This window comes from Heteronotia binoei, chromosome 7 (genome assembly GCF_032191835.1).
Source record: "Heteronotia binoei isolate CCM8104 ecotype False Entrance Well chromosome 7, APGP_CSIRO_Hbin_v1, whole genome shotgun sequence".
Taxonomy (NCBI): Eukaryota; Metazoa; Chordata; class Lepidosauria; order Squamata; family Gekkonidae; genus Heteronotia; species Heteronotia binoei.
In genome coordinates, this window is record NC_083229.1 from 17,925,186 (window position 1) to 17,949,963 (window position 24,778).

At 45.6% G+C, this 24,778-nt stretch overlaps 1 protein-coding gene across 2 annotated transcripts in view; it reads right to left on the reverse strand.

Annotated features, from left to right (window-relative positions):
• PHF20L1 (PHD finger protein 20 like 1) overlaps window positions 1–24,778 on the reverse strand; it is a 95,651-nt gene that overhangs the window by 27,332 nt on the left and 43,541 nt on the right. The window contains exons 7-11 of one of the 2 annotated variants that reach the window (XM_060243213.1): window positions 20,965–21,172; window positions 16,363–16,488; window positions 14,582–14,664; window positions 6,606–6,858; window positions 2,661–2,867 (exon numbers count right to left, since the gene is read on the reverse strand). In XM_060243213.1, the coding sequence (XP_060099196.1) occupies window positions 2,661–2,867; window positions 6,606–6,858; window positions 14,582–14,664; window positions 16,363–16,488; window positions 20,965–21,172 (877 nt within the window). Of the gene's footprint in view, window positions 1–2,660; window positions 2,868–6,605; window positions 6,859–14,495; window positions 14,665–16,362; window positions 16,489–20,964; window positions 21,173–24,778 lie in introns of those variants that run through there. The other variant, XM_060243214.1, reaches the window with a different exon arrangement.

Consider the following 24,778-nt stretch of genomic DNA (forward strand, 5'->3'; position numbering starts at 1 on the left):
GGATCTAGGTACCATAGAAATGCACACCTAGGTAGTTCCCTCCAGCAGTGAAGGAACTAGGACTTCCATTTCCCATGCAATGAGTTCCAATGTTGTACACGCACAAGGAATTGCTAAGGCTGGGCCGCAGGCACTCCCTCCTGAAAAATCTCAAGCCCTCTCTCTTACAGAAATCCATGTGTATCCCCTCAAGTGTTTTCTTTTTAAGTTAGCTTATTTTGGAATCCTTGGGTCACAGGAAGAAAAAAAAAGATGTATGGTCCTTGTATGGTCAATGGAGAAGGAAAGAAATAAGGAGGGAAGGACGGAAGGAAGGAAGGCAAATAGATGGGGAAGGGGGAGGGAGGGAGAGGTAGAAAGAAAACAACTTTAAATGCATTCTCCAAGTCACCAGCTGCCTTTGCTTAGATAAGTTATTATTATTATTATCTATTAGCCACAGTGTGTATATATACGTGTGTGTGTGTGTGTGTATATAATTTTTTGGCCACTGTGTGACACAGAGTGTTGGACTGGATGAGCCACTGGCCTGATCCAACATGGCTTCTCTTATGTTCTTATGTGATTTAAAGAGAGAAATGCCTTCTCCAAGCAGGCCAATGGGGCAGTGGGGCTTTAAGAGCCACACAGTAGGTGTGAAAGAGCCACAGTTTGGCCACCCCGGTCTAGAGGAAGACACGAAACAAGACAAGCAGTCCGAAGACCACGCTTGTTAGTTTCCTGAGTAACGGAAGACTTAAGCATAACGCACCCACATCCACGGTGCATTAAGGAAAAGGATCTTCAGCCTATGGACATTCCTCATAGCCGCTCCTAGGTTGTTCTGATCCCAGAAACGTTATCTATTTGGGCAATTTTGTCTCCTAAAAAAGACTTGAATCTTTACCACCGCAATCTCTTTGTAATTTTAACACCCAGATATAATTTAGTATAATAAGTAGTAATTTAATACAGCTCTCATCCCACTTTCTTGGTCTTCGGTGGGTGAAGACACGGCAAGATGAACCACGGCGATCCATCAGATACAGGAACAAAAGTTTAAAACCAGCTGGGAAGTGGTTGCCTCAAAGACAACGTAATGGGTAAGGAGAGTCGTGGACATTGACCTAAAGCTTCTAAAAAAATGTGGCATTTGTTGCCAGAGGACACAGTGATGGCCACAGACAAGACAGCTTTAAAAAGGGGTTAGACAGATTCATGGGCGATAACACTAACAGTGGCTACTAGTTTGGTGTAGTGGTTAAGTGTGCGGACTCTTATCTGGGAGAACTGGGTTTGATTCCCCACTCCTCCACTTGCACCTGCTAGAATGGCCTTGGGTCAGCCATAGCTCTGGCAGAGGTTGTCCTTGAAAGGGCAGCTGCTGGGAGAGCCCTCTCCAGCCCCACCCACCTCACAGGGTGTCTGTTGTGGGGGAGGAAGGGAAAGGAGATTGTGAGCCGCTCTGGGACTCTTCGGAGTGGAGGGCGGGATATAAATCCAATATCTTCTTCTTCTTCTTCTAGTCTAACAGCGCTCTCACACACACTAAATAAGGCACTTTCAATTCACTTTCAACACACGTTGCAACTGCATTTTACTGTGTGAAATGGCAAAAGCCACTCACCATGCCCTGTTGTTGGCCCTCCAGAGGAACTGGTGGGCCACTTTGTCAGACAGTATGCTGGATTAGATGGACCACTGGTCTGATCCAGCAGGGCTCTTCTGATGTTCTTATGGAGGCCGAGGCCTCTCTGCCCTGTTGTTGGCCCTCCGGAGGAACTGGTTGGCCACTGTGTGAGACAGGATGCTGGACTAAACGGACCACTGGTCTGATCCAGCAGGGCTCTTCTGATGTCCTTATGGAGGCCTCGGCCTCTATGCCCTGTTGTTGGCTCCCTGGAGGAACTGGCTGGCCACTATGAGAGACAGGATGCTGGACTAGACGGACCACTGTTCTGATCTAGCAGGACTCTTCTTATGTTCTTATGAAGGCCTTGGCCTCTCTGCCCTGTCGTTGGCCTTCCAGAGGAACTGGTTGGCCACTATGTGAGACAGGATGCTGGATTAGATGGACCACTGGTCTGATCCAGCAGGGCTCTTCTGATGTTCTTATGGAGGCCTCGACCTCTATGCTCTTTGTTGGCCCTCCAAAGAAATTGGTTGGCTGCTGTATAAAACAGGATGGACCACTAGTCTGATCCAGCAGAGCTCTTCTTATGAAGGACTCAGCCTCTGTGCCCTGTTGTGGGCCTTCCAGAGGAACTGGTTGGCCACTGTATGAGACAGGATGCTGGACTAGACGGACCACTGGTTTGATGCAGCTGGGCTCTTCTTCTATTCTTATGGAGGCCTCTGCCTCTATGCGCTTTGTTGACCCTCCAAAGAAACTGGTTGGCCACTGTATAAAACAGGATGCTGGACTAGATGGATCACTGGTCTGATCCAGCAGGGTTCTTCTGATGTTGTTAATTAGCTTGGGCCCTTTTCAGATATTACCAAGCAGCAAGCTGGGGTTTACCACTCAACAAGGAATTTCAACTAAAGCCAACTCCCCGATAAGCTGACAAACATACAATTTGCTAAGTTATTATTAGCTATATGCCTTCAGCCCAAAGACAGAATGCATGAGGCAGACCATTCTTCTAGTGACCCAAACACATGTAACACGAAAGCTTTACCTGATACCGCTGGAACTATTCCTCCATCAGCCCCGGCTTTGGAAGGATGACATAACGCCAAACGATTATCTTCCTTCTCTTTACCAGGGTGTTCACTATAGAAAGCGGATTCTGCAGCTAGCAACGCTGAAATGTCCAGGTTACGGCTCAAGTCAAGAGGGAGGCACAGTCCGCGATTCTCAAGTGAGACGTGAGCCACATTGGCAACTACACAAAAGAAAGAATGGAATGTTAACAAATGCAACCGTGGCTGAAACATGAGGGGTGTTGGGTTATACATCTAGAGGCGCAGGTCTCAACTACTAGTCAGGAGTCCTCATTATGTGGGTAACAGTTTCTCAAAAGCCTTATCTTTAACTACTTGGGTTTCTCTCGTCTGGTTCTTTAAGTCAGAGGGAAATACATTACCCCTCCGGTAATTCTGGCAGCTGATTTGAGAAATTGATGGAGAACATTTTTCCATCAGTGACTAGAGAGGGAGAATGTAGGAGACAAGTGCACCTTTGAGACCAACAAAGTTTGTAAGCGTTTGTGTGCTCTAAAGCACACTTTGAAGTCTGACGAAGTGTGCTTAGAGTACAACTGAATAAAACTTTTTTGGTCTTAAAGGTGCGACTTGACTCCTACTTGTTCTACTACTTCAAACCAACACGGCTGCCCGCTTAGATCTATCCACATGGAGAGGGGCAAGGTACTAGGTTCTAGAGAATCATGAAGCAACGGACCAGTCACTAAGTGCTGGGATCTTCTTCTCTATTGGCTATCTCTGGAGGATCTAAGGACACTGACTGGTTGCGATGGGCCTAAAAAAAGACCTTGCAACGTTCGTGGAGCACATAGAGGTCACGGTCTTACTCGAATATTAATTTACGATCATTATCAGGCACTTCTCTTAAGCGGTTCCCATCTGTCAGAGCACGGCTCATAAAACTTAGTTAAGTAGAAAAGGGAACTACCACGAAAGAAAGGGTTTGTGCTAATCAATAGACCTAGCCTGTCATTTGTAGGCCTTTGCTTATGTAAATGTCTGCTTGACATGAAAGCATGTTCCTGTCAAGGGAACAACTCTAGTGCAAAAGGGCACAACTTAAACTCGTTGGTATATTTGATTTCTGATTCATGGTCTCTTCTTAGCTGAGAGGTCAGACTGCAGAATGCAACAAGGGGGTCAATGCAGACTACCTCAAACCTGCGACTACATTCATGGAAAGAAGGATCTACACTGTGGTCCATTTCCCCCATCTCCCATATTGCTATATTTAATGGTGCTGCTGAATATCCCTCCCCTAGAAGGGTAGTCACACAAATACTCCAGAAATATATATATGTATTTAAAATCTGGCTCCGCTGGGCCTTCGGCAGAGCTGAGCAGTGAAGAAGACGACTGCAGATTTATACCCTGCCCTTCTCTCTGAATCAGAGACTCAGAGCGGCTCACAATCTCCTTTACCTTCCTCCCCCACAACAGACACCCTGTGAGGTGGGTGGGGCTGGAGAGGGCTCTCACAGCAGCTGCCCTTTCAAGGACAGCCTCTGCCAGAGCTATGGCTGACCCAAGGCCATTCCAGCAGCTGCAAGAGAAGGAGTGAGGAATCAAACCCGGCTCTCCCAGATAAGAGTCCACACATTTTACTACTACGCCAAACTGTGTTTTTGCTGTTATTTTACTGAGCTTCGGTTAGCTCTGTTCCATAAAAGTCAAGGGAACATCTTTAGCCCTTTCTCAGTCATCTTCCTCCGTGGTTACATTTGGTATTAAACCAATTCAAGAGTTCTGCTTGGATTTTTTTTTTGGGGGGGGGGGCGGAGAGGGAAGAGCACACGTTTATTCCTACGCTAATAAAAAGACGTTTGTGTACCTGCTGGCAATGCCGATGCGACGCCCTTGAAACACAAAAGCGATGCGTTTTGTGATGAACTAAGGCACTGGAAACCCATCCTAACTCAACTGTTTTGGTGGCTGAAGCCAGTCCTTGCGATTGGGCCGTTAAGTTCTGCAGACTTAAGGCGTTTATTCTTCTTTCCCGTTGGGCCTTTAACCCATGCAGCCTTTAGTGCTTAACAAGAGGACATTTTGAAGGGAACCTGCAAGTATATGGATGTGGGTGGTTTGCTGGATTTGATTGAAATACAGAACTGTTCCTAGAGACTCCATGGGCAAGAACCCTAGATCCCTTCCCAGTCCTGCTGGAGGATTCTACTTATCAGGGCTTTTTGTTGTTGTTGCAGGAACTCCTTTGCCTATCAGGCCACACCCCACTGATGTAGCCAATCCTCCGAGAGCTTACAGGGCTCTTAGTACAGGGCCTACTGTAAGCACCAGGAGGATTGGCTACATCAGTGGGGTGTGGCCTCATATGCAAAGGAGTACCTGCTACCAAAAAAGCCCTGCTGCTGATCAAAAGAACAGATTCAAGGACATATATTTTTTTTAAATTAAAAAACTCTCCCTTTAGAATCAACGAGATGTCCTCCTAGCTTCTACATGTATGCAGGCGCTGAGTTCCTTCCGAAGGTCCCATCGCAAAGACATCTCAACACTGCGCTTCAAGAGGCCTTGGTATCTTAATTTCCTTGGTTTTCTAACGCAACTGGAGGAAGGAGACATTTCTGTGCAAGGTGCAAACCAGACGCTACAGGGCGAGGCTGTAAAGGAGTCCCTGGTTAAACGGCTAGCCGTCAACTTGATTTTCAACATAAAAAAGCACAACGTTCCCCTCAAGGAAGGTTACTTACCGACATCCTGTGCTAGCACAAGGGTAGATGGCAACGTTTAATGAGGGAAGGTTTAAGAACGTTATTTGCAATGAAACATCTTATGAGGAAAGAAAGGGAGGGAGGGAACCCCACTTTCCCACAATGCTTTCCAAGTCAAACCCAGTTCCGTTGGTTTAAAGGGGAAAGTCAAGCAAGCCCTTAGTCCTTTTTCCTGTTGAAATTAACGGGACAAAAGCGCTTAAGCTTTGGGCTGAACTGGGCCCCTCTGTTCTCTTCCACCAAGCGTCAACTGTAGATGCAAGAAAGCATTCCTTAATTGACTATGGTCCAGGAGCAAAGAAATTCAAATTGAGGGACCCAACGGTCCTCCTAAATCACTGCACGTCAAGTCCTCTGACGGGGAATGTTTTGTGTGGCCTGAAATTTGGTGGGGGTGGGGGAAGGGAAACGATGAGGGCAGAACAGTATGTTCTATACTTCCCTGCCAAAAGTCTGTAGTTCTTTTACATTGCAGGATTTCATATATTCCCCAGGGCTCCCACACAGTAGCTTCTTGGGGATGGTTCTCCTAGAGATTGAAACTTTTTTTTTTCCTTTGCACTATAATTGGTAGAAATATGACACAGCAAAAGCGATGCTAAGTCCGGTTGCCTGCAGAATTCCTCAGCAACGGGAAACACAACGCGTAAGAACAGAACATCATCTTCTTCTGGAGAAATCAGGCCCTCTCTGAGAAGATCTGCGGAACCCCTCGCTGCTCCAAGCCGTTTGAAGTTGCGCTCTTGGCACCAGTACGGGAAGGGTCGTTCTGCATTGGAGTTTCATAAGCCACACCCCTACGCTTAACGGGAACAAACTACCCCCACTCCACCCCGGTTTGCCAACAGCCGATCGCCTGTAGCAAATAGCAATGGCCTCCAGGCAACTATGCAGGAGAACTTTTGCGAACCGGTGAACACCTGGTTTTGTTTCCCACCCCCACCCCCATTCCTGAGTGGTTACTGTGCAACAAACCACTAAACAAAGGTTAACAACTAACGTTGTGGGTTGGCAACCGGGCAATTACAAAGCTCTGCGATCACATGTTTGCATTTCAACCTTTTTTGTTGTTGTTTCGTTTCCAAAACCCACCTGAACATTCATTCAAGACAAAACAAAAATCAGTAAAATGGTTCCCGTAGGAATGTAATAAGTAATTATGATATGGTTTAAAATGTCTATGCTCACTAGTTTTATTTATCACGGAAGGAGGAAGCTGGGAGACCAGGGTCAAATCTTCCACTTGTATTAACTCGGGGGGAATTGGTGACTTAAGGGGCTTTATACACCCTGCAGAATCGCCAGATTCTTGTTTGCATTTCTTCCTGCGAGCCTTCCCTGGAGACAAGGTTGAGGGCAACAGTGCCGATTTCTGAGTGTTGGCAGAACTGCTAATATCAGCTTCATTTTTTTTCTGACTTTGAGGCTTAGGTGATATCTCCTGAATAAATAATAAGAAATTGATACTTTTATTGCAGTTTCTTCATTTGCAGGATCTTGTATTCTACTTTTGATTTTTTTTTTCAAAAAAAAAAAAAATTAATATTCAACACACAAGAAGTTATTTTCAAAACCAAGCAACTTTAAAACCAAGCAAAAGAGATACTTAAGGCACACAGCCAAAGGTCATCAAAGCCCAGGCCCACAATCCAGTCTGGGCAGTCAGGGCTACAATGAACCCCCCTACCCTTCCGGGAACAGATCCTGTATTAATTTTAATGGGGAAAGGTGCAATCGGGCACACTCCACTGGAAGGAAAGGTGACCTCTGCGTGCGCAAAAATCTTTTTTGCAACTCGCATCTTTCTGCTTGTGAAACTCTAGACCCGGATGTAGGACCTTAACCATCTCTTCAGTTCTCATACAATGAAGGCGGCAGCTCAACCAATGTACCCCCCCATCTGCCTAACAATAATCAACTTCTCGTCATGCTTCGAAAGCTTCAGTTCCACTGGTGATTTCCCCAGAGCTGTGAAGGCATGACGAAGAGGCATCAATAAATAAAGCTTCTCTTTCTTTCTTTCTTTCTTTTCTAAGGAAGCAAGTGTGCTGCTTTCGCAGTCCTCCCCACGTCCCAAGTCTCAAAATTAAATTTGCAGTAATCGTGCCTAACTCTCCCCACAAATCGTTGTTTTGTTTCCATATGGGACGTGAAGAGTCTGGCCCGCAGTGCCCTTTCAATTTTTAAGATCAACCATGACTGTAATAGATGTATAGATAGATATATAGATATATATTTTCAAATCTGGATAGCACATGTCTTTGCAACAAAGATATATAGTATCGTAAGAACCAAAACTGGCACGATTGTTAGTTAGCAAAAAAGAACAAAACATGAATTAAAAAGTTGTACATCAATCAGCTGGGGTGGGGGGAATCAAAACATATCACATTGTCTCAAATGCAACTGTTTGTACTTCTCTTTTTGTCCAACACGCATAACTGAATGTTTAAAAGACACGTCTAATTTGGCTTACCGATGCTAGCGTTTTAAGGAAAGCTGCATTTCCACGTCATTTAGAACTTTACCTAGTATGCAAAATCATGACAATCCCTCTTGAAACCTTTGGAGAAGTTCGGCGACGCACTGCCACCATTTAGCAAACAAAACCCTCCCCACAGCAGGCAACAAAACGGGTCAGATGCTGAGTTGGGGAGCGTTCTTCAGTTTCCAGACATCTGTATGGCAAGTAACGCATTTGCATGGAATGCCATTCGGCTTCTTTTCGACTGGATCCAGATATTTAAAGTAACTGATCGGGAGTAGACAAGCTTCTGAACTGAACCGTTTTAACTAGTCCTTCCATTCACATCTTCCCCTCTACCCTGAAAACCGCACAGCTGGCAAGACAAACGCACAAACCACCCGCTTCCTGGTGTGAATTAAGCGTGGCATCTGCCACAAATACGATGAGACTGTTGTCGCGTCTGGTGCCGGGAGTGGAAGACTACAGAAGTCTGCATTTGTACGTGGTGCACAGCCTGAATCTGCCCACTCCTGCTCTAGATACTATCAAGTCACACTCAATGGTTTGCTCAGAAGCGCCATAAAAAGGTCTGGTGGTGTGGAACGTACCATTCACCGGCTGCCCGTTTCTACCCTGCATTAATGCATCCTGGAGCACAGGTTTTCCATGTCAAACCAACACTCTGGATCTATGCTCATTAAGAAGATTTACCAGAAATTAATTAGAGCCATAGCTTGTAAATAAATGACTTTATTGGTTATCTTCACATGTGTGAAAGACATCACTACAGCAACCATTAACTTTCAGAGTTACAAAATTATTTAAAACAAGGTTTTAAAACTTGTTCTAATAAGGTGCTTAACCTCTTAACAAGGACAAAATTAAACATTAGAAGAAGAAAACCCTTAAGGAATGTTATTCATTCATCTAAGCAGATCTTGCTCATAAAAAGGAAATACAAACATGGCCCAAACCCTAATACAGTTAAGAAAAGACTACTGTACCTGCAGAATGTAACCTGAGGGTTTCAGCTTTGAACACAGTTGTAACTTGGACGGAAAAGTGACATTCAGCAGTGTGGCAGGACTGCTGGCCTGAGTCTCTCGTATTACGTATTTAAAAATTCAGAGAGATGGTAAATCCTAAATGTAACGGCTCCAGACAGTTTGGCCTTTGTGCTGCCGTGCTGGCCCAGGACAGATACAATACTGACACCTGGCAAAACATGACTTGGGAAACTCCTCTTCTATCTCTCCTCCCCTTTCCCAGAAGGGCACCCCTCATTAACCATTTTTCGCTGTTATATGCGCAGCAACACTAACCAAGTATCCCTCCAACCATGGTCTGAAAACGTACTTCAAACCATGGTTATAATCCCCTGGTTTATAAGGGAGCCATGGCTTGCACGTGCAGTTTTAAACATGGCTAACCTGAGGAGGAGAGGGATTGTTCTGGAGAAGGAACAATCTTTTGTTGCAGCTGGTCTCCATTTTTAAAGCCACGGTTTGCTGGGGGTCAGTGTTCTATCTGTGCTGAGCTCCTGACATTTCATTATCCTGCCATTAAGTGTTTCTTCTGGGCTAGTAACCATTAAAAAAAAAAACCACCAATAAATGCAAGTTCAGGGTTCCCTACTTAAAAAAACTGAAATGGAAAAATAAAAAAATCTGCTGGAAACTCAATTTGTTTTTTAAAAAAAATAAAAACTGAAGTCGCTCGCAAAGAAACGTTTAGGAGGCTGTTAACCTGTTGATAGGAGATGTTGGTTTCTACCAAAAGCTAATGCAGAAACAGTCTAATCTAGATTTAAAATGTGACGTGTTCTTTAAATTGACATGTTAAAAAAAAATCTTTGAAAACCGGTTTCATTAACTGTCAGATCTGCTCGACTGAATGGTGAGTTTTGCCAGGGGTGGAATTCTGCATATTAGGCCACACACGCCTGATGTAGCCAATCCTCCAAGAGCTTACAAGGCTCTTTTTTGTAAGCTTCCGGAGGATTGGCTACAACAGGGAGGTGTGGCGTAATATGCAAAGGACCTCCTGCTAGAATTCCACGCCTGAGTTTTGCATTGCCACTGCAGAGGAGTCATCAGGCTGTCAATCAAGTCATAATACTTCATTTTGCATGTCTGAAAGTGGCATGCTACGGAGGGAAGCAGGCTGTGTGATCCCAAACCCTTTGCCGGGGTTGCAGATTCACTGGGATGCTCCCGAAGAGGGCTTACATGTTGGCAGGCACATCTGGTGAGAAATATTGTAGTCTGCTCCTCATTGTTTCTGGCACAGTGTGGTTTGGATTATGGGGGGTTTGCTCTGCAGAAACCCAAAACGTTATTAAGGAGAAAGTTGTGTGTGATACCGGTGAAGCAGCAGTGGATGGTCCTGATTTAAGGGCAGTGGTCTGACATTGTAAGAACCTGGTTTTATAAAGCCTCTACTCTGCCTCGACTGTTGACTTGGCAGCTTGGGGACCACAGTCTGTATACTTTGTGTTTTGATTTTTTTTTTTTAAAGGCTGGATCCATTTATTACCAAAATAGCACAGGGCGGCCACAGAAATAGGCCAGGTCTCGTACTGCATCAATGCTGCCCCCCCCCTTCCCTAAACTCTAGTTCAGTTTTGATTTTCATTAGGATGTGCTGCTCTCTGTATTCAGCTGTACAGAACACAGGAAAATATACTCCTCATTCAAATAAACGTCTTATATCACTAGGAGATATCTTTCGTGCAGTTTAATACAAAACTATTTGAAATGTTCTATTCATACGTCTCCACGCATATCTCCAACAGTAACAAAATAGTCACATCGTATATCTCCAACCGTAACGAAGTCCCGAGGTCCCTCAGCCTTTTTCTAAGAGTTTCATTGTCTTCCAGAGTTTGTTGTCTTGTTAAACTATTTTCCGAGCGTTCTGTTTGAAGGACTTTTGTTTTATAGGGTGGATTTGTCTCATGAGATGTGGACTGAGAAATTTACCAGTACTTTGTTATTTAGCTTAGTTTATTTACGATTTACATCCCGCCCTTCCCACCGAAGTGGCTCAGGGCGGCTCACAGCACATAAAATCTAACATAAAAGTATTAAATTTAAACATTTTACACAGTTAAAACATTAAAAAACATAACAGCAGTCTATTAAAACTACACTCAGTTTCCAGTGCCGGTTAGTTATAGGCCAGCCGGAAGAGGGCTGTCTTACAGGCCCTGTGGAACTGGGCAAGGAGCCATACGATTTGAGTACTCTGTTACTGCTGGAGACATATGATTTGAGTACTCTGTTACCGCTGGAGACATATGATTTGAGTACCCTGCTACTGTTGGGAGATACATGTGGATATAAACAGAACAGTTCAAATAGTTTTGTATTAAATTGCATGTAAGATATAAACCCTACTAGCGATAGAAGGTATTTATTTGAATTTATTTATTTATTTGAATTGCATGTAACATATAAACCCTGCTTGTGATATAAGACATTTATTTGAAGGAGTATATTTTCCTGTGTTCTGTACATGGGTATGCTGTTTGAACACAGGAGCCCAGTTTTGCTATGGATTTTCTGTTCTCCATCCTGCTAGTGTAGCGAATAGTGGACGGAGAGCAGGAACACACACCTTGAACCTTGTTAGGGCAGGGCTACACTGGACTAGAAATTACACAGGGGATGTGCGTGTGTGGCGGAGGGAGGGGCAGAAACTCAATGGGAGAATGTTTTCCATGGCAGCATGCAGTGCACCCTGAAGAAGCTGCACGACACGGGAATGTAATGCTTTTTACGCAAAATGAGTTGACAGCTTAGTGAATCAAAAATGGCCATCACGGCCTATGCAAGCCTTACAAACTAAGCCTAATTTGGGGAGGGTGGGGGGAGGGAAGAGATCTCATGTACACCTCTCAGGCCTACTAAATGACCCTAACTCTCACCACCTGGTTTGGCCCCCTCACCTGACCAAAGTTAAAATGGAACCAAAGCTCTTAAAGTAAACCAGAACATATTCGGTTCCATTCAACCTGGACGGAAACCGTCACCAAAGCCAGGTTCAGGAATTATTCAACACAACCCCCAAACTCCGATTCAGCGGTTAAATCTGAGACTGGGAGTAAGCAGGGCTTTTTTTGTACCAAGAACTCCTTTGCATATTAGGCCACACCCCCTGTTGTAGCCAATCCTCCTGGAGCTTACAGTTGGCCTTGTAATAAGAGCCCTGTGAGCTCCTGGAGGATTGGCTACATCGGGGGGCATCGCCTAATATGCAAAGGAATTCCTGCTACAAAAAAAGCCCTGGGAGTAAGTGAACGCCACACGTACACCATGAACGGTGCACTTCTACAAGCAGCATAGGATTCATGGAGAAAACCAATAGTGATGCCTGTACGGGATCTTCATTATTATTATTATTATTATTTAGACCCAATTAAGTAACAGCATGAAACAAAGTTTTGGAAAGGGACTGATCAAGGGGAAAAGTGATAGAATGAAATAGGAAAAGGGAGATGTCTTTGTTTTTTAATCTGCTATTCTCTTAAGAGCTAAGATGACAAAAAAGCACCATTAAAAACTATATTAGGGATCTGATTTGAACAAACAGAAGTGCGCATGTGTTTAGGACACTCTTTAATAAGTCTTTCGGAAAAATTTGTCAACATAGGAACATTTCCGTAAGCCCCGTGTGCCTGAACACAGAGCTAAACATGTTGAGAGAACATCCACCAGGTAGAGACTCTAGTGCACACTACAGCCACTCCCTCCAAGGGTCACACATGTGCCCCTATGGGGGCACCCCACTTCTATTTAAATCTATCCATATTGTAAGGTGGTGACATTTGGGGGGCTGCAGTGGACATATAGGCAGAGCAGAAGTGATTTCACGGCCGGAAAACTCCTTCCTGCTTTTTGTTTCCTATTCGATAAGCATATATTGATCCTATGCAGGAAATCATGTATGGCTTTTCATTCGCACGCGGGAAATAAGCTCGCCGTTCGCACCCAGTTCCAAACGCCAACCAATGTTGCACCTGGCAGGCTGGACTGAAGGTGATCTGAATTCCTCAAAGAGGGGCATCGTGTAGGAAGTTAAAAAGCAGGACGGGAGAGCCACGCCGGTGCTGCTGATTGGCTTGAGTGGGAGGCCCTTCCTGCGTGAGCCTGACAAGGAGTCGCCTGCTAACTCCACAGCTGGAGCCCACCCTGTCGAGAGACCTACCCATGAGCCCTCCAGATAGAGGGGGCTAGCTTCTCCAGGGCAGTAGCTGTATTATCATTTGCAAACGCTACTGTGTGATCATTTGCAGATGCTAATCATGAGCCGCAGAAACCCTGTTCACACATTACAATGAACACACATACATCTTCCACGAACGTGAGTACGTATGTTTGTAAGTAAGAGCCCATGCACGTTCGCTTTACAAATAAAACCAGGAGCCGCCACCTGGGCATATCTGCTGTTGCAAACGCACATTGGGTTGCATGTGCACTGAAGGCAGGATGAGAACTACCTGATGCATGTGCAGAGGTGGGATTCTAGCAGGAGCTCCTTTGCCTATTAGGCCACGCACCCCTGATGCGGCCAATCCTCCAAAAGCTCACAAAGGCTCTTTTTTGTAAGCTCTTGGGAGGATTGGCTACATCAGGGGTGCGTGACCTAACTGGCAAAGGAACTCCTGCTAGAATTCCACCCCTGTGCAAGTGTAAAGAAAAATTAAGTGCACACAGTACACAGAGCATATGAGCATTTGTTGTAACTTGTGAACAGGGCTAGAATATTTGGGGGGGAGAGGAGACCGCTTGCCCTGCTGGGTACACAGCCTCTCTCACCCTCCCCAAAACAGCACATTTAGCATTGTTTTCGGAAATGGGAGTAACCTCTGGGAATGAGCCTACGCATCATAGCGTAAGCAGCAATTCCTGGTATGGTTAGTTATCAAGCCTTGTTGTTAGTAACCGTGTCATGTGCAAGATGTGACAGAGGGAGGAGGGAATTAAAAGTGGAGCAGGAGGCGGCTAAAGTGAAGAGCGTGACCCTCTCTCACTTCGGACGTGGGCTCAAGCCAGACTTCCTAAGATGTTTTTAATGTCTCTTACGTATTTATTAAAAATATACATCCTAGCCCAAAAAAAAAAAAAAGGGTATGGCTCATTCAACAGTTCATAAAACACATACAAGTTTACAACACCAATTCTTACAATAGAAAGGAAACTTCTTACAAAAGAAGTTTTGCTAGATGTTGAAAAAAAAAACAACCAAAAAGAGAGGGAGGGAGGGAAAAAACCCTGTGTCAAAAGCACAAAACTGAATTTGTGTCAAGGGTCTAAGCCACTTGCGGGTACAATTCCGGCTATATTGAAATGGTACCTGGGAAAACAGACATCTCTGAGCTCGCGACTCTCGGGATGTTTGCTTATGAAAAACGAAGGTAGTCGTGCATTCGGGACGCCAAGCTGTCCAATCCTAAGCACGCTCTGCCGGAGTCCAGTCCCACCCATCTGAACCAGCTTCCCTATAAATGCATTCTTAGGATGGCAGGTTTGCTTCCAGTTACGGTCAGGTGTAAACATACCAATGATTCTTTAGTCCCCTATGACTTCCTGTCTGGCAGCATAATTGGGTTTTTGTTAACATGGACACCCGGGTATTTCCCACGGTACATTTCAGAAGGACCCTTGCAAAAGAATCAAACTCTGCAATTTCATACCTGCTCCAAGTCTGGAGCTGCTTCTTTGTTGCCTTCCTTTTTTTCAGCACCATCAGCGCCGACAGCTTTGGATGCCAGCAAGCCTAAATAAGGAGGGAAAAGCACAAACATAGATAGCATTGCTTTGAATGACTGTGGCCATGAACGGGAGAGAATTAAACTCAACAGGAAACCACAGCGTACAGCTTGCTAAGATACGAAAGACCCACTGTGCAATATATACTTCAAATAATCATGCACGCGTATTTCTCTTGTGCACTTACTTATTTGTATTCATTTGCATTCATGAAATACAATATTTATACTGCTTCTCAAATCCAGAACTTGACTTAATCTTGAGGCAGCAGGCCTCTATTCAACAGGTAAATAAAGGTCTGCCGCCTCAAGATTAAGGCAAGTTCTGTTTCGGTACTGCCTGCGTTTGCCAGTAGAGGACATCCGGATTCAGCAGGATTACTGGGCCAACAGTATTTTCAGCATCCAGGATATGGACTTTTGCTTTAAGTAGTTTACATAAGATGGATATTGGACTTTGGGAAGCAGTATAAATATTGTATTTCATGAATGCAAATGAATACGGATAAGTAAGTGCATAAGAAAAAAATATGTGTGCGTGATTATTTGAATGGGTCTTTTGTATCTTACGAATGGGAGAGAAGCAAAAGCTTGCAGACGGTCTTATGCACAGTACAGAAAAGTCAGCCCCAAAAAAAGCCTATGGAATTGGCTCATTTCACGGGCAGAAGCAGCAGTCAACTCATAGCTTTCCCCTCCACAAGAGATAAACGACAATGGATCTTTACACCTGCAACCATTGATCGTAGCTGAAACTGTTTTAGTGGGCAATTTGGACCAATGGTAATTAAACTGAGGTCATGGTTCAGTGACGGCATCAGAAATGATCGGAACCACAGCGGCACAGAAACTTAGAAAAGAAGAAGAAGAAGATATTGGATTTATATCCCGCCCTCCACTCCGAAGAGTCTCAGAGCGGCTCACAATCTCCTTTCCCTTCCTCCCCCACAACAGACACCCTGTGAGGTAGATGAAGATATTGGATTTCTATCCCGCCCTCCACTCCTAAGAGTCTCAGAGCGGCTCACAATCTCCTTTACCTTCCTCCCCCACAACAGACACCCTGTGAGGTGGGTGGGGCTGGAGAGGGCTCTCACAGCAGCTGCCCTTTCAAGAACAACCTCTGCCAGAGCTATGGCGGACCCAAGGCCATGCTAGCAGGTGCAAGTGGAGGAGTGGGGAATCAAACCCGGTTCCCCCAGATAAGAGTCCGCACACTTAACCACTACACCAAACTGGCTCTCCGCTACACCAAACTGGCTCTCCTGGCAGAAAGAAACTTGCCCTGGTATTTATTCTTTTATTTTTATTCATGGAACGTGTATCCATCAGCATTCAATCTGTATCCATTCAGCATTCAGCATCCATCCGCATTCAATAAGAACTTAAGGAAGCCGGGAAATTTTGGCACTTCAAGTCTACTGTTCCATTAAATATGACAAGACGCTCCCTTGAGGAAGGATAGCAAAACAAAATTGGACCAGTTCTAGTTTTTTTTTGTCGGACTCATCATAAATCATTATGAATTCTGGACAGTGGCTACGTTGTGCATCGGATGGTTTTGTAACTGTTAGTGTATTGTTTATTCAAGGTTTTTTGGTGAATGCAGTTTGTATTACAATCGTCACTATTTTGTAAACGGAGAGAGTGCATTTCTTTCTATGGTTCAGTGACGGAGCAGAACCTACTCTTCAACAAGGGCTTACCAGTGATTTTATTGAGACGAGCCCTCTTTGCCTGAAACGAGTTGCCGAGGTTATTTTTCCTCTTGTGCGCTAATGCATTCTCAGCCTGCACAAAGGCAATCTTTGGGACGTCCACTAGAGGGAATCCTGGGTACAAAAGGAAGAGATCACATGCTGAGACCACGTTTCAGAAACCATGCTTAAGATCAAATAACATGCATATTAAAAATGAATTTTATGCACCAAAAGGAGGGGACAATTTTTAAAAATTGTATTTTTATCTACTTGAAATAAACCTCTCACATGCTTCCACACATTTTTATTGGTTTTTAAAAAAAGAAATACAGCTCTAATACTCTCTCTCTAAAAAAAAAAGGTCAAGGTAGTCCCCTGTGCAAGCACCAGTCGTTTCTGACCATGGGGTGACATCGCATCACGTTTTCATGGCAGACTTTTTACGGGGTGGTTTGCCATTGCCTTCCCCAGTCGTCTACACTTTCCCCCAAGCAAGCTGGGTTCTCATTTTACTGGCCTCAGAAGGATGGAAGGCTGAGTCAACCTTAAGCCAGCTACCTGAACCCAGCTTCTGCCGGGATTGAACTCAGGTCATGAGCAGAGAGCTCGGACTACAGTACTGCAGCAACAAAAAAACCCAAGTCTGAATGTAATAACATTAAGCGTTAATGAGGGAGGGAGGGAGGGAGGGAGGGAGGAAGGAAGGAAGGAAGGAAGGAAGGAAGGAAGGAAGGAAGGAAGGAAGGAAGGAAGGAAGGAAGGAAGGAAGGAAGGAAGGAAGGAAGGAAGGAAGGAAGGAAGGAAGGAAGGAAGGAAGGAAGGAAGGAAGGAAGGGCTTCACCGCAAGCAATAGGAAGGCCTGAGAGAAGTTTAGAAAATTGGATCTCATGGAACATAACTTCCCACCCTCCCTGCTTCAGTTTGCTGCAGCCCCAAAACACATTCCCAGGGACTGGAGGAATGCCTTTGTAGAACCTTCCCCCCACCCCCCCCCTCCTTCACACACACACACTTTGGGCAAAGCAGAAGGCTGGATCAGAAACAAACATTTCCACTCGTGCTAGAGCTCTTGCTCAAATGCAAAAGGGAGGCAGCGCTAGCCACCTGTGTTAAGTCAAGCTTATTATCCCCCATTTGTGCTTCTTCTTGAGCAAGGTCTTGTGAGCCCAGTTTCTGGGCTCTGCAGTATACTAGAATGAAAGTGCTCGATGCTGAGCAAGATCTCGAGCTAGTGAAACTGAGCTAAGCCTGTATTTGTTTCCACTTGAACATCTCTGGATCCCAGCCGGTGACCTTCAACACAATGCACAAATTTCATGCAATCTGAGAACACGCTCCCTTAAGAGACAGCACAGAGCAGGGGTGTCAAACATGCGGACCGGGGGCCAAATCAGGCCCCCAGAGGGCTTCTATTAAGCCACCGAGCCACTGACTGGCTTTTGTCTGCTTCCTTCTCCCTCTCTCTTGCTTCCTTCTGCATCTCAACTTGTTTTGCAAGGCTTGCTCAACTGCACAGAAGCTACAGAGCAAAACCTCAATTTTCTCCATTGGTTGAGGCTCCTCCCCCTCCTGGTCCCCTGGGGAGGGAAGGAAAGAGCTTCCTTTGCCCAGTTCCCTGGATCCCATGGGAGAAATACAAAGTAAACACCTTCCAGACCAACAAGCGCTAATGTTTTAAGCATATTTTATTTTAAGTTCTTAAAAAAATCTTTAGTCATGTTTGTCTCTGTCCTTCAAAAAGTTCATATCTCTGTTACTTAATCTTAAATAGGTACACACATGGCCCAGCCTGACATGGCCCGGCCCGACAAAGTCTCATTTATGTCAGATCCGGCCCTCATAACAATTTTTTTTTTTCATTTTATTTACATCCCGCCCTCCCCGCCGGAACAGGCTCAGAGCGTCTCACAACAAAATTCATTTAGTTATACATTGAGTTAAAATGCATTAAGTTATAACTAACAATATAAACCAACAGGTAGTTAAAAACTATTAAAATTCTAAAAACAATAAGTAAATATTAGTAGGTTGATATATTGGTGCTATTCAGATGGTGAATTTACTTGGCAATTTATTCAGTGAAAGCCATTCGAAAGAGAACGGTCTTGCAGGCCCTGCGGAACTGTTCAAAGTCCCGCAGGGCCCACATTTCTTCTGGAAGCTGATTCCACAGCTGTGGAGCCATAACAGAGAAAGCCCGAGTACGGGTACTCTGGAGTTTTACATCTTTTGGCCCGGGAATAGTCAGCAGGTTTTTCCCTGCTGACCTCAGTGCTCTCTGGGGTTCATACGGGGAGAGACGGTCCCTAAGGTAGACAGGTCCTCAGCCATATAGGGCTTCAAAGGTGATAACCAGCACTTTGTAACGAATCCGGTATATGACTGGCAGCCAGTGCAGTTCACGCAGCCCCAGCTGTATGTGCTCCCACTTTGAGTTCGACACCCCTGAAGCTTCACCAATTGGGCAATACACGCTACCCAGGAACCATTACACAAACAAGCCACAACGATGCCTAACTTTAATTATCGAGATTTGAGTCTAGGAGCGCCTTAGAGAGCAACGAGGGTAAGCTTTTGAGAGTACAAAAGCTCCCTTTGTCTGATATAGGGAGCTTTGACTCTTGAAAGCTTACACTCCATCCCCACCCCCCACCCCTATTCTTGTTGGTCTCTTAACATGCTCCTGGACTCAGATTTAGCTGTTCTACTGAGGACCAACCTAGTTACCCTCCAAAACTAGCAAGAGTCATCAAGCCCTCAAAATGTCCTACTCTCACAACACAAGATGGGTGGAAGAGCTGGTGGGGACGGCAAGGACAAAACTCGCTCCACTGCTGCCTCTCGTTCTCGAGGTTTCCCTCTTTCCGCTCATTGGCCGTATAAAAATCACATGACACGACAAACGCCATTTCTGAGAATGCACAGAGGAGCAGAGCTTTGAGTTCTGCACTGGCACTGACCATGAAGGCCAACTGTACAGCTTCTCTAAGCCTGCGACAATCTCTCCTTCATGGTCTGCCAGCATAACGGAGCCTGCTTCTAGATGAAAAAATATAATGTCCGCTTGCCCGAAAATGCATATTTTAACATGCTTTCACATGTTTTACACAGGGGCTAGGTGGTGCTTTATGAAGTGTAAATCATTCTGCTTGTGCCATTCAGAAGTGCAAATCTGTGTGGATTCACGCAGGCAGAACGCACCTCTTTTTAAAATTCTGTATGTGTGTGTGCGCCTGGAAATTAGAGCTGACTTTTGGTTACCCCCCCAGTGGGGATGGAAGGCAAAGACGTTCAGGGAGGCGGCTTGCTGCCTGCCTGTGCCCCTGCCCCAGTATTCCTCGGAGGTCTCTGATTCAAGTACTTGCCAGGGTCAGCTCTGCTTAGTTTCTGAGATCTCACAAGATTGGGCTAACCAGATCAGGTCAGAAGGCAGCTCTTGATGACCCTGCTAGTGAATGAAAGAACCACTCATGTTATGTAAGAACATAAGAGAAGCCCTGCCCAGCACTGTCATTTGTGCTGGGAAATGGAATAAAAACTGCCATCTCTATGAGATATCATGATGTGAGATGACTAGGCCGGGCAATATGTGATGTCATGGTAATCTGAGTGCTGCTGAGTTGTCTGTTTATAGAATGCTTTTATAGTATTTTATTGTTTTATCATATGTTGTACTCTGCCCTGAGCCCTACGGGGAATGGGCGGAATAGAAATATACTAGAATGAATGAATGAATGAATGAATGTTGGATCGGGCCAATGGCCCATCCAGTCTAACACTCTGTGTCACACAGGGGCCAAAAAAACCAGGTGCCATCAGGAGGTCTATCAGTGGGAGCAGGACACTAGAAGCCCTCCCACTGTTGCCCCCCCCCCCAAGCATCAAGAATACAGAGCATCACTTGCCCCAGACAGAGAGTTCCATCAATACCCTGTAGCTAATAGCTACTGATGGACCTCTGCTCTATATGTTGAAAAGCAGAATACCTGAAATGACAAGCTACGAGAAACCCAGGCCTTGAATTCAGCAGGAGCTCACAGGAATGCAGCTCCTGAACCTTTCTGAGGGTTCCCCCTCTTCCTCCCCACCTACCTTGTGCATTGACTAGTAGGTGCAGCTGCATAACAATCCCTGGATTAGGAGAGCGGGCAGCCAGCCAGCCACCAGGGGCTTTGCCACACCCCCAGCAGCCCTCATTAACCCCTGGAGAAGCCCTTGCCACCCTTTCTCCACTTCTTATGTGATTTTGAGTGGTGGGTGGCTTGCTGGACTTTTGACTGTGGAGGGGAGGCCCAAGGAGAGCCCCAGGTGAGCAAGACCTGCTTGGGCTGGCTGGATCTCCAGCCAGCCCAAGCAGGCCTCGCTCGCCCGGGGCTCTCCTTTCTTGAGTCGAGTTGCTTTTGGCAGGCGGGGGGGGGGGGCGGCATATGCTAATGCGTTATTCTAATGAGCTCCACCACCTATTTTTCTACAAAACGACCCCTGGAGAAGCCTCTTTCAATTGCAGCTGGTCTCACGCATGCAAACCTCCCCTCAGTGCCATATGCAGATACCAAAGTGCTTATTTGGGGGGTGGGGGGGCAGGGGGAAGAGCAATTGCATTTGTACCAAATGTCTCACTGGATGTAGGCTGCTCTTCCTTCTTCTGGACTTCCTGGACAATTGTGGAGGTGGATGATTCATCCTTCTTGGAAGGTATCTTAAACCACTTTCTCTCCTCTTTGTCTTTATTGCTGTTCACGCTGGTCCGCGGCTTCCCTCCGGCTTTGTTTTTGGCTGCCGCCACTGCTGCAGCTTTGACCAAAGCTATCCAGTCCTTCGAAGGAGGGACAGAGGAAAAGGAGAGAGAGGAGATTTAGCTGCCTGTTTGGTAAAAGCGAAATCCAGTTGCGAGCGGGACCATTTCATAAAGAAAGCTGTTGGGAAAAGGAAAACTTAAGAATATTCAATACCTGCGTTTTTATTTTTTTTCCTTCCCCCGTGCAAAACAGTAGACACAAAATACTTGTTATATGCTTAAAAAAAACACAGGAACTTCTACTTAAGCCACCAGCATACTGTCCTGGGATCTTGTGCAGGGCTCTTTTTGTAGCATATTAGCATACTGCAGCATATCCTTTGCATATTAGGCCACACACCTCCTGATGTAGCCAATCCTACAAGAACTTACAGGGCTCTTCGTACAGGGCCTACTGGAAGCTCCACGAGGATGGGCTAATGGCCCATCAGACTGCGTACCTGCGGATTTCTAGCAGCAAGATCCAGTCGTCTTACATTCCGTGTCCTTGTAGTGGCTTGCCAAAGGGCAGACCTGTCCACTTGCTATGCCTCAGTGCTGCCATCACCATGGATGGCCAGAGAGGGTATTGCAGCTACCAGCTCAGCAAGTATTAAGGGACACCTGGCAATAGCGAGCCCAGGGATCCATCTTACCCTGCCTAGCAATGGTTGTCCCCAGAGCTTTTTTTGTAGCAGGAACTCCTTTGCATATTAGGTCACACACACACACACACACCCCGATGAAGCCAACCTTCCAAGAGCTTACAGGGCTCTTCTTTCAGGGCCTACTGGAAGCTCCAGGAGGATCGGCTACATCAGTGGTGTGCGGCCTAAGATGCAAAGGAGTTCCTGCTATTAAAAAAAAAAAGCACTGCTTGTGTGCGTGTGCTCTTGCAGGGCTTCGTAAAATCTACAAAATTAGCCATTTACGCACGGCCGTGACCTTTAGCCATTTTTACCTACGTGATCCAACGAACGTGATGAAACTACAAGTACCGCCCAGTGATCTATTACTATCTCTCTCCCCCTTCCCGACCAAGGCCAGCATTCAACTGAAGCAATTCCGTGCTGCTATTCCTGTCGCACTTTATGCGATCGTACATAATCCGAGGGATCTGTGTGTCTGCATGTGCGCATCACTTTCCAACGCTAGAGCAGCCCGAACGTGAGGCTACCTTCCATTCATCGCATCTCACTCTCAGGCTGAAGGAGCCGTTAGGTAGCGTTTCACCTGGCTGTAAAAATGCAAGGACAGACACAAATGGTAAGAAGCAGGGGGGGCCACACTGCGGCTTAGGAGCCATATGCGGCTCTTTCGCACATATCGTGTGGCTTCCCGAGGTCAAGGAGGAATTTAACGCAGGCTTGCTCTCAAATAAGTGTGCTTAGCAGCGGGACCACGGTCAACCTGTGAGGGCTGACCCATAGGGAGGCAACTATTTCTGCTGGGTAAAGTGAACAAGGAGGAGGTAGACTTGCAAGCTCTTCTCCATTACAGAGGTCGGCTGGAGACCCAGAGTGAGGAAAAAGAGGGCAAGAGCTGAGGGAGCCACTGGAAGGTGGGACAAAATTAAAGAGGGCAGCGCAGGGTTCCCACAGGGTTCCTAAGGGAAAGAGATGCATAATTATGCAAACGGTGGCCAGTGATTTATATGGTCCACATGTATGTTTCCTTCTCCCACTGGTGTCAAAAAATAATCCCCTCGCCTTTCCCTATGCTGGTTTTATGGGGACAGTTATTCCCAGCTTTTTTTTTTTTTTTAAGTCTCCTTCTAGTGTGGGTGTGACTTGTGATGTACGGTGCATACATATGCATTTTATCTTTCTGTGCAAAGGAAGCATTAAGCATTTTAATAAAGACACGTGCGTAATATTTGTTCATTTCTTGCGACTCCCAAACATATTCTATGTGGCTCTTACGTTAATCAAATGTGGCCACCCCTGGTAAGTAGGATCTTTGGCAGACATGGCCCCTTGCACGCATCTGGAAGCAGAAACTTCAGATACGGTGAAGCAGCCACAATTACATCAAGCTTACAGAAATGCTACTCGATAGCAGGACGTCCATGTGAATATACAATTCCTAATGGACACAGGCAGTGTGCATAGCAGATCACTCAGGATGGGGAGACTAGAAACCAAAATGGTAAAGAAGGCGAAGCCGAGCCGACTACAGCTACCTATCCATGCAAGCTCCAGGCAAAGACCACTATCCGAAGCTGGGGTTCCAAACTGGGCTACCAATCACTGGAAAAAAAGGTAAAACACAAAGGCAGGATATTAAGACACATATGACACCGTGTGAGAGGAGGGCCTAGGTGGCTGCACAAACTTGGGATATCAAAGATTTCAGGTTTTCACGGCTGGTAACATCATTAGGGTTTGTAGAATCTTTCGGGATCAAGTGCCGTGTTCTACTGGAGAAAGTTTTCCTTCCAGAGACCTCCCTTCTCTTTCCTTACTGGGAATTGTTTCCAAAACCTGGCTCGTCGTGCTACCTCCTTACATTGCAATTTTTTTTTTTTGGGGGGGGGGGAGGGATGCTTCAAAATTGAAACCTCTGGCTATGTAACTGAAGCCAGAACTTATTCCCGCAGTGTACTTTTCTAAACTATCCCAAGTTTTTAGGGTTTGTAGAATCTTTCGGGATCAAGTGCCGTGTTCTACTGGAGAAAGTTTTCCTTCCAGACGTTTCGTTTTCCTTCCAGACGTTACGGATGTTCTCCGTAGCTGAGAACGAAACGTCTGGAAGGAAAACTTTCTCCAGTAGAACACGGCACTTGATCCCGAAAGATTCTACAAACCCTAAAAACTTGGGATAGTTTAGAAAAGTACACTGCGGGAATAAGTTCTGGCTTCAGTTACATAGCCAGAGGTTTCAATTTTGAAGCATCCCTCCCCACCCCCCACCCCCACCCCCAAAAAAATTGCAATGTAAGGAGGCAGCACGACGAGCCAGGTTTTGGAAACAATTCCCAGTAAGGAAAGAGAAGGGAGGTCTCTGAATAGAGCGGTGGTGTCATGTGTTGGAACTTGGACGCTGTCTCCAGTAACTTTTCTGAGCTGTGCTACATGTTCAAAAATGACACAGTCAAAAGCAAGTAATTATGGACTAGGAATCTTACTGGAAATATCCTAGCAGGAGGTTTCTGTTTCTTTCTAAGGCCTGAACATTAAGGCAACCAGACCGCTTGTACTCAAGTGCTTCTAGTTAATTATTGAGAGGTCCTGAATAAACAGCCGGAAAGGTTTGCTTCTACTGATCCCCGTGACGTGATGAGTTTCGGGGGAAATTATGCCTGATCCTGCCCCTTTCCCTGCTTGCTTTTAGCCCGTGCATTGGAGATAAGCGCGTAAATGGCAGGAAGGACCCTTTTTTTGTTGCAAGAAGAAGTGAGAAAGGCCCAACAATCTCCTTCAAGGAACAAAAGATTACATTTAGCTGAATGAAGCAAAAGTTCTTAGACAAAACCAGGCTCTCGCATTGCTTTTTTTCAGGGCTTTTTTTTTTTTGTAGCAAGAACTCCTTTGCATATTAGGCCACACACCCCCGATGCAGCCAATCCTCCGAGAGCTTCCAGAAGGCCCTGTACGAAGAGCCCTAAAAGTTCCTGGAGGATTGGCTACACAAGAGGAGAGTGGC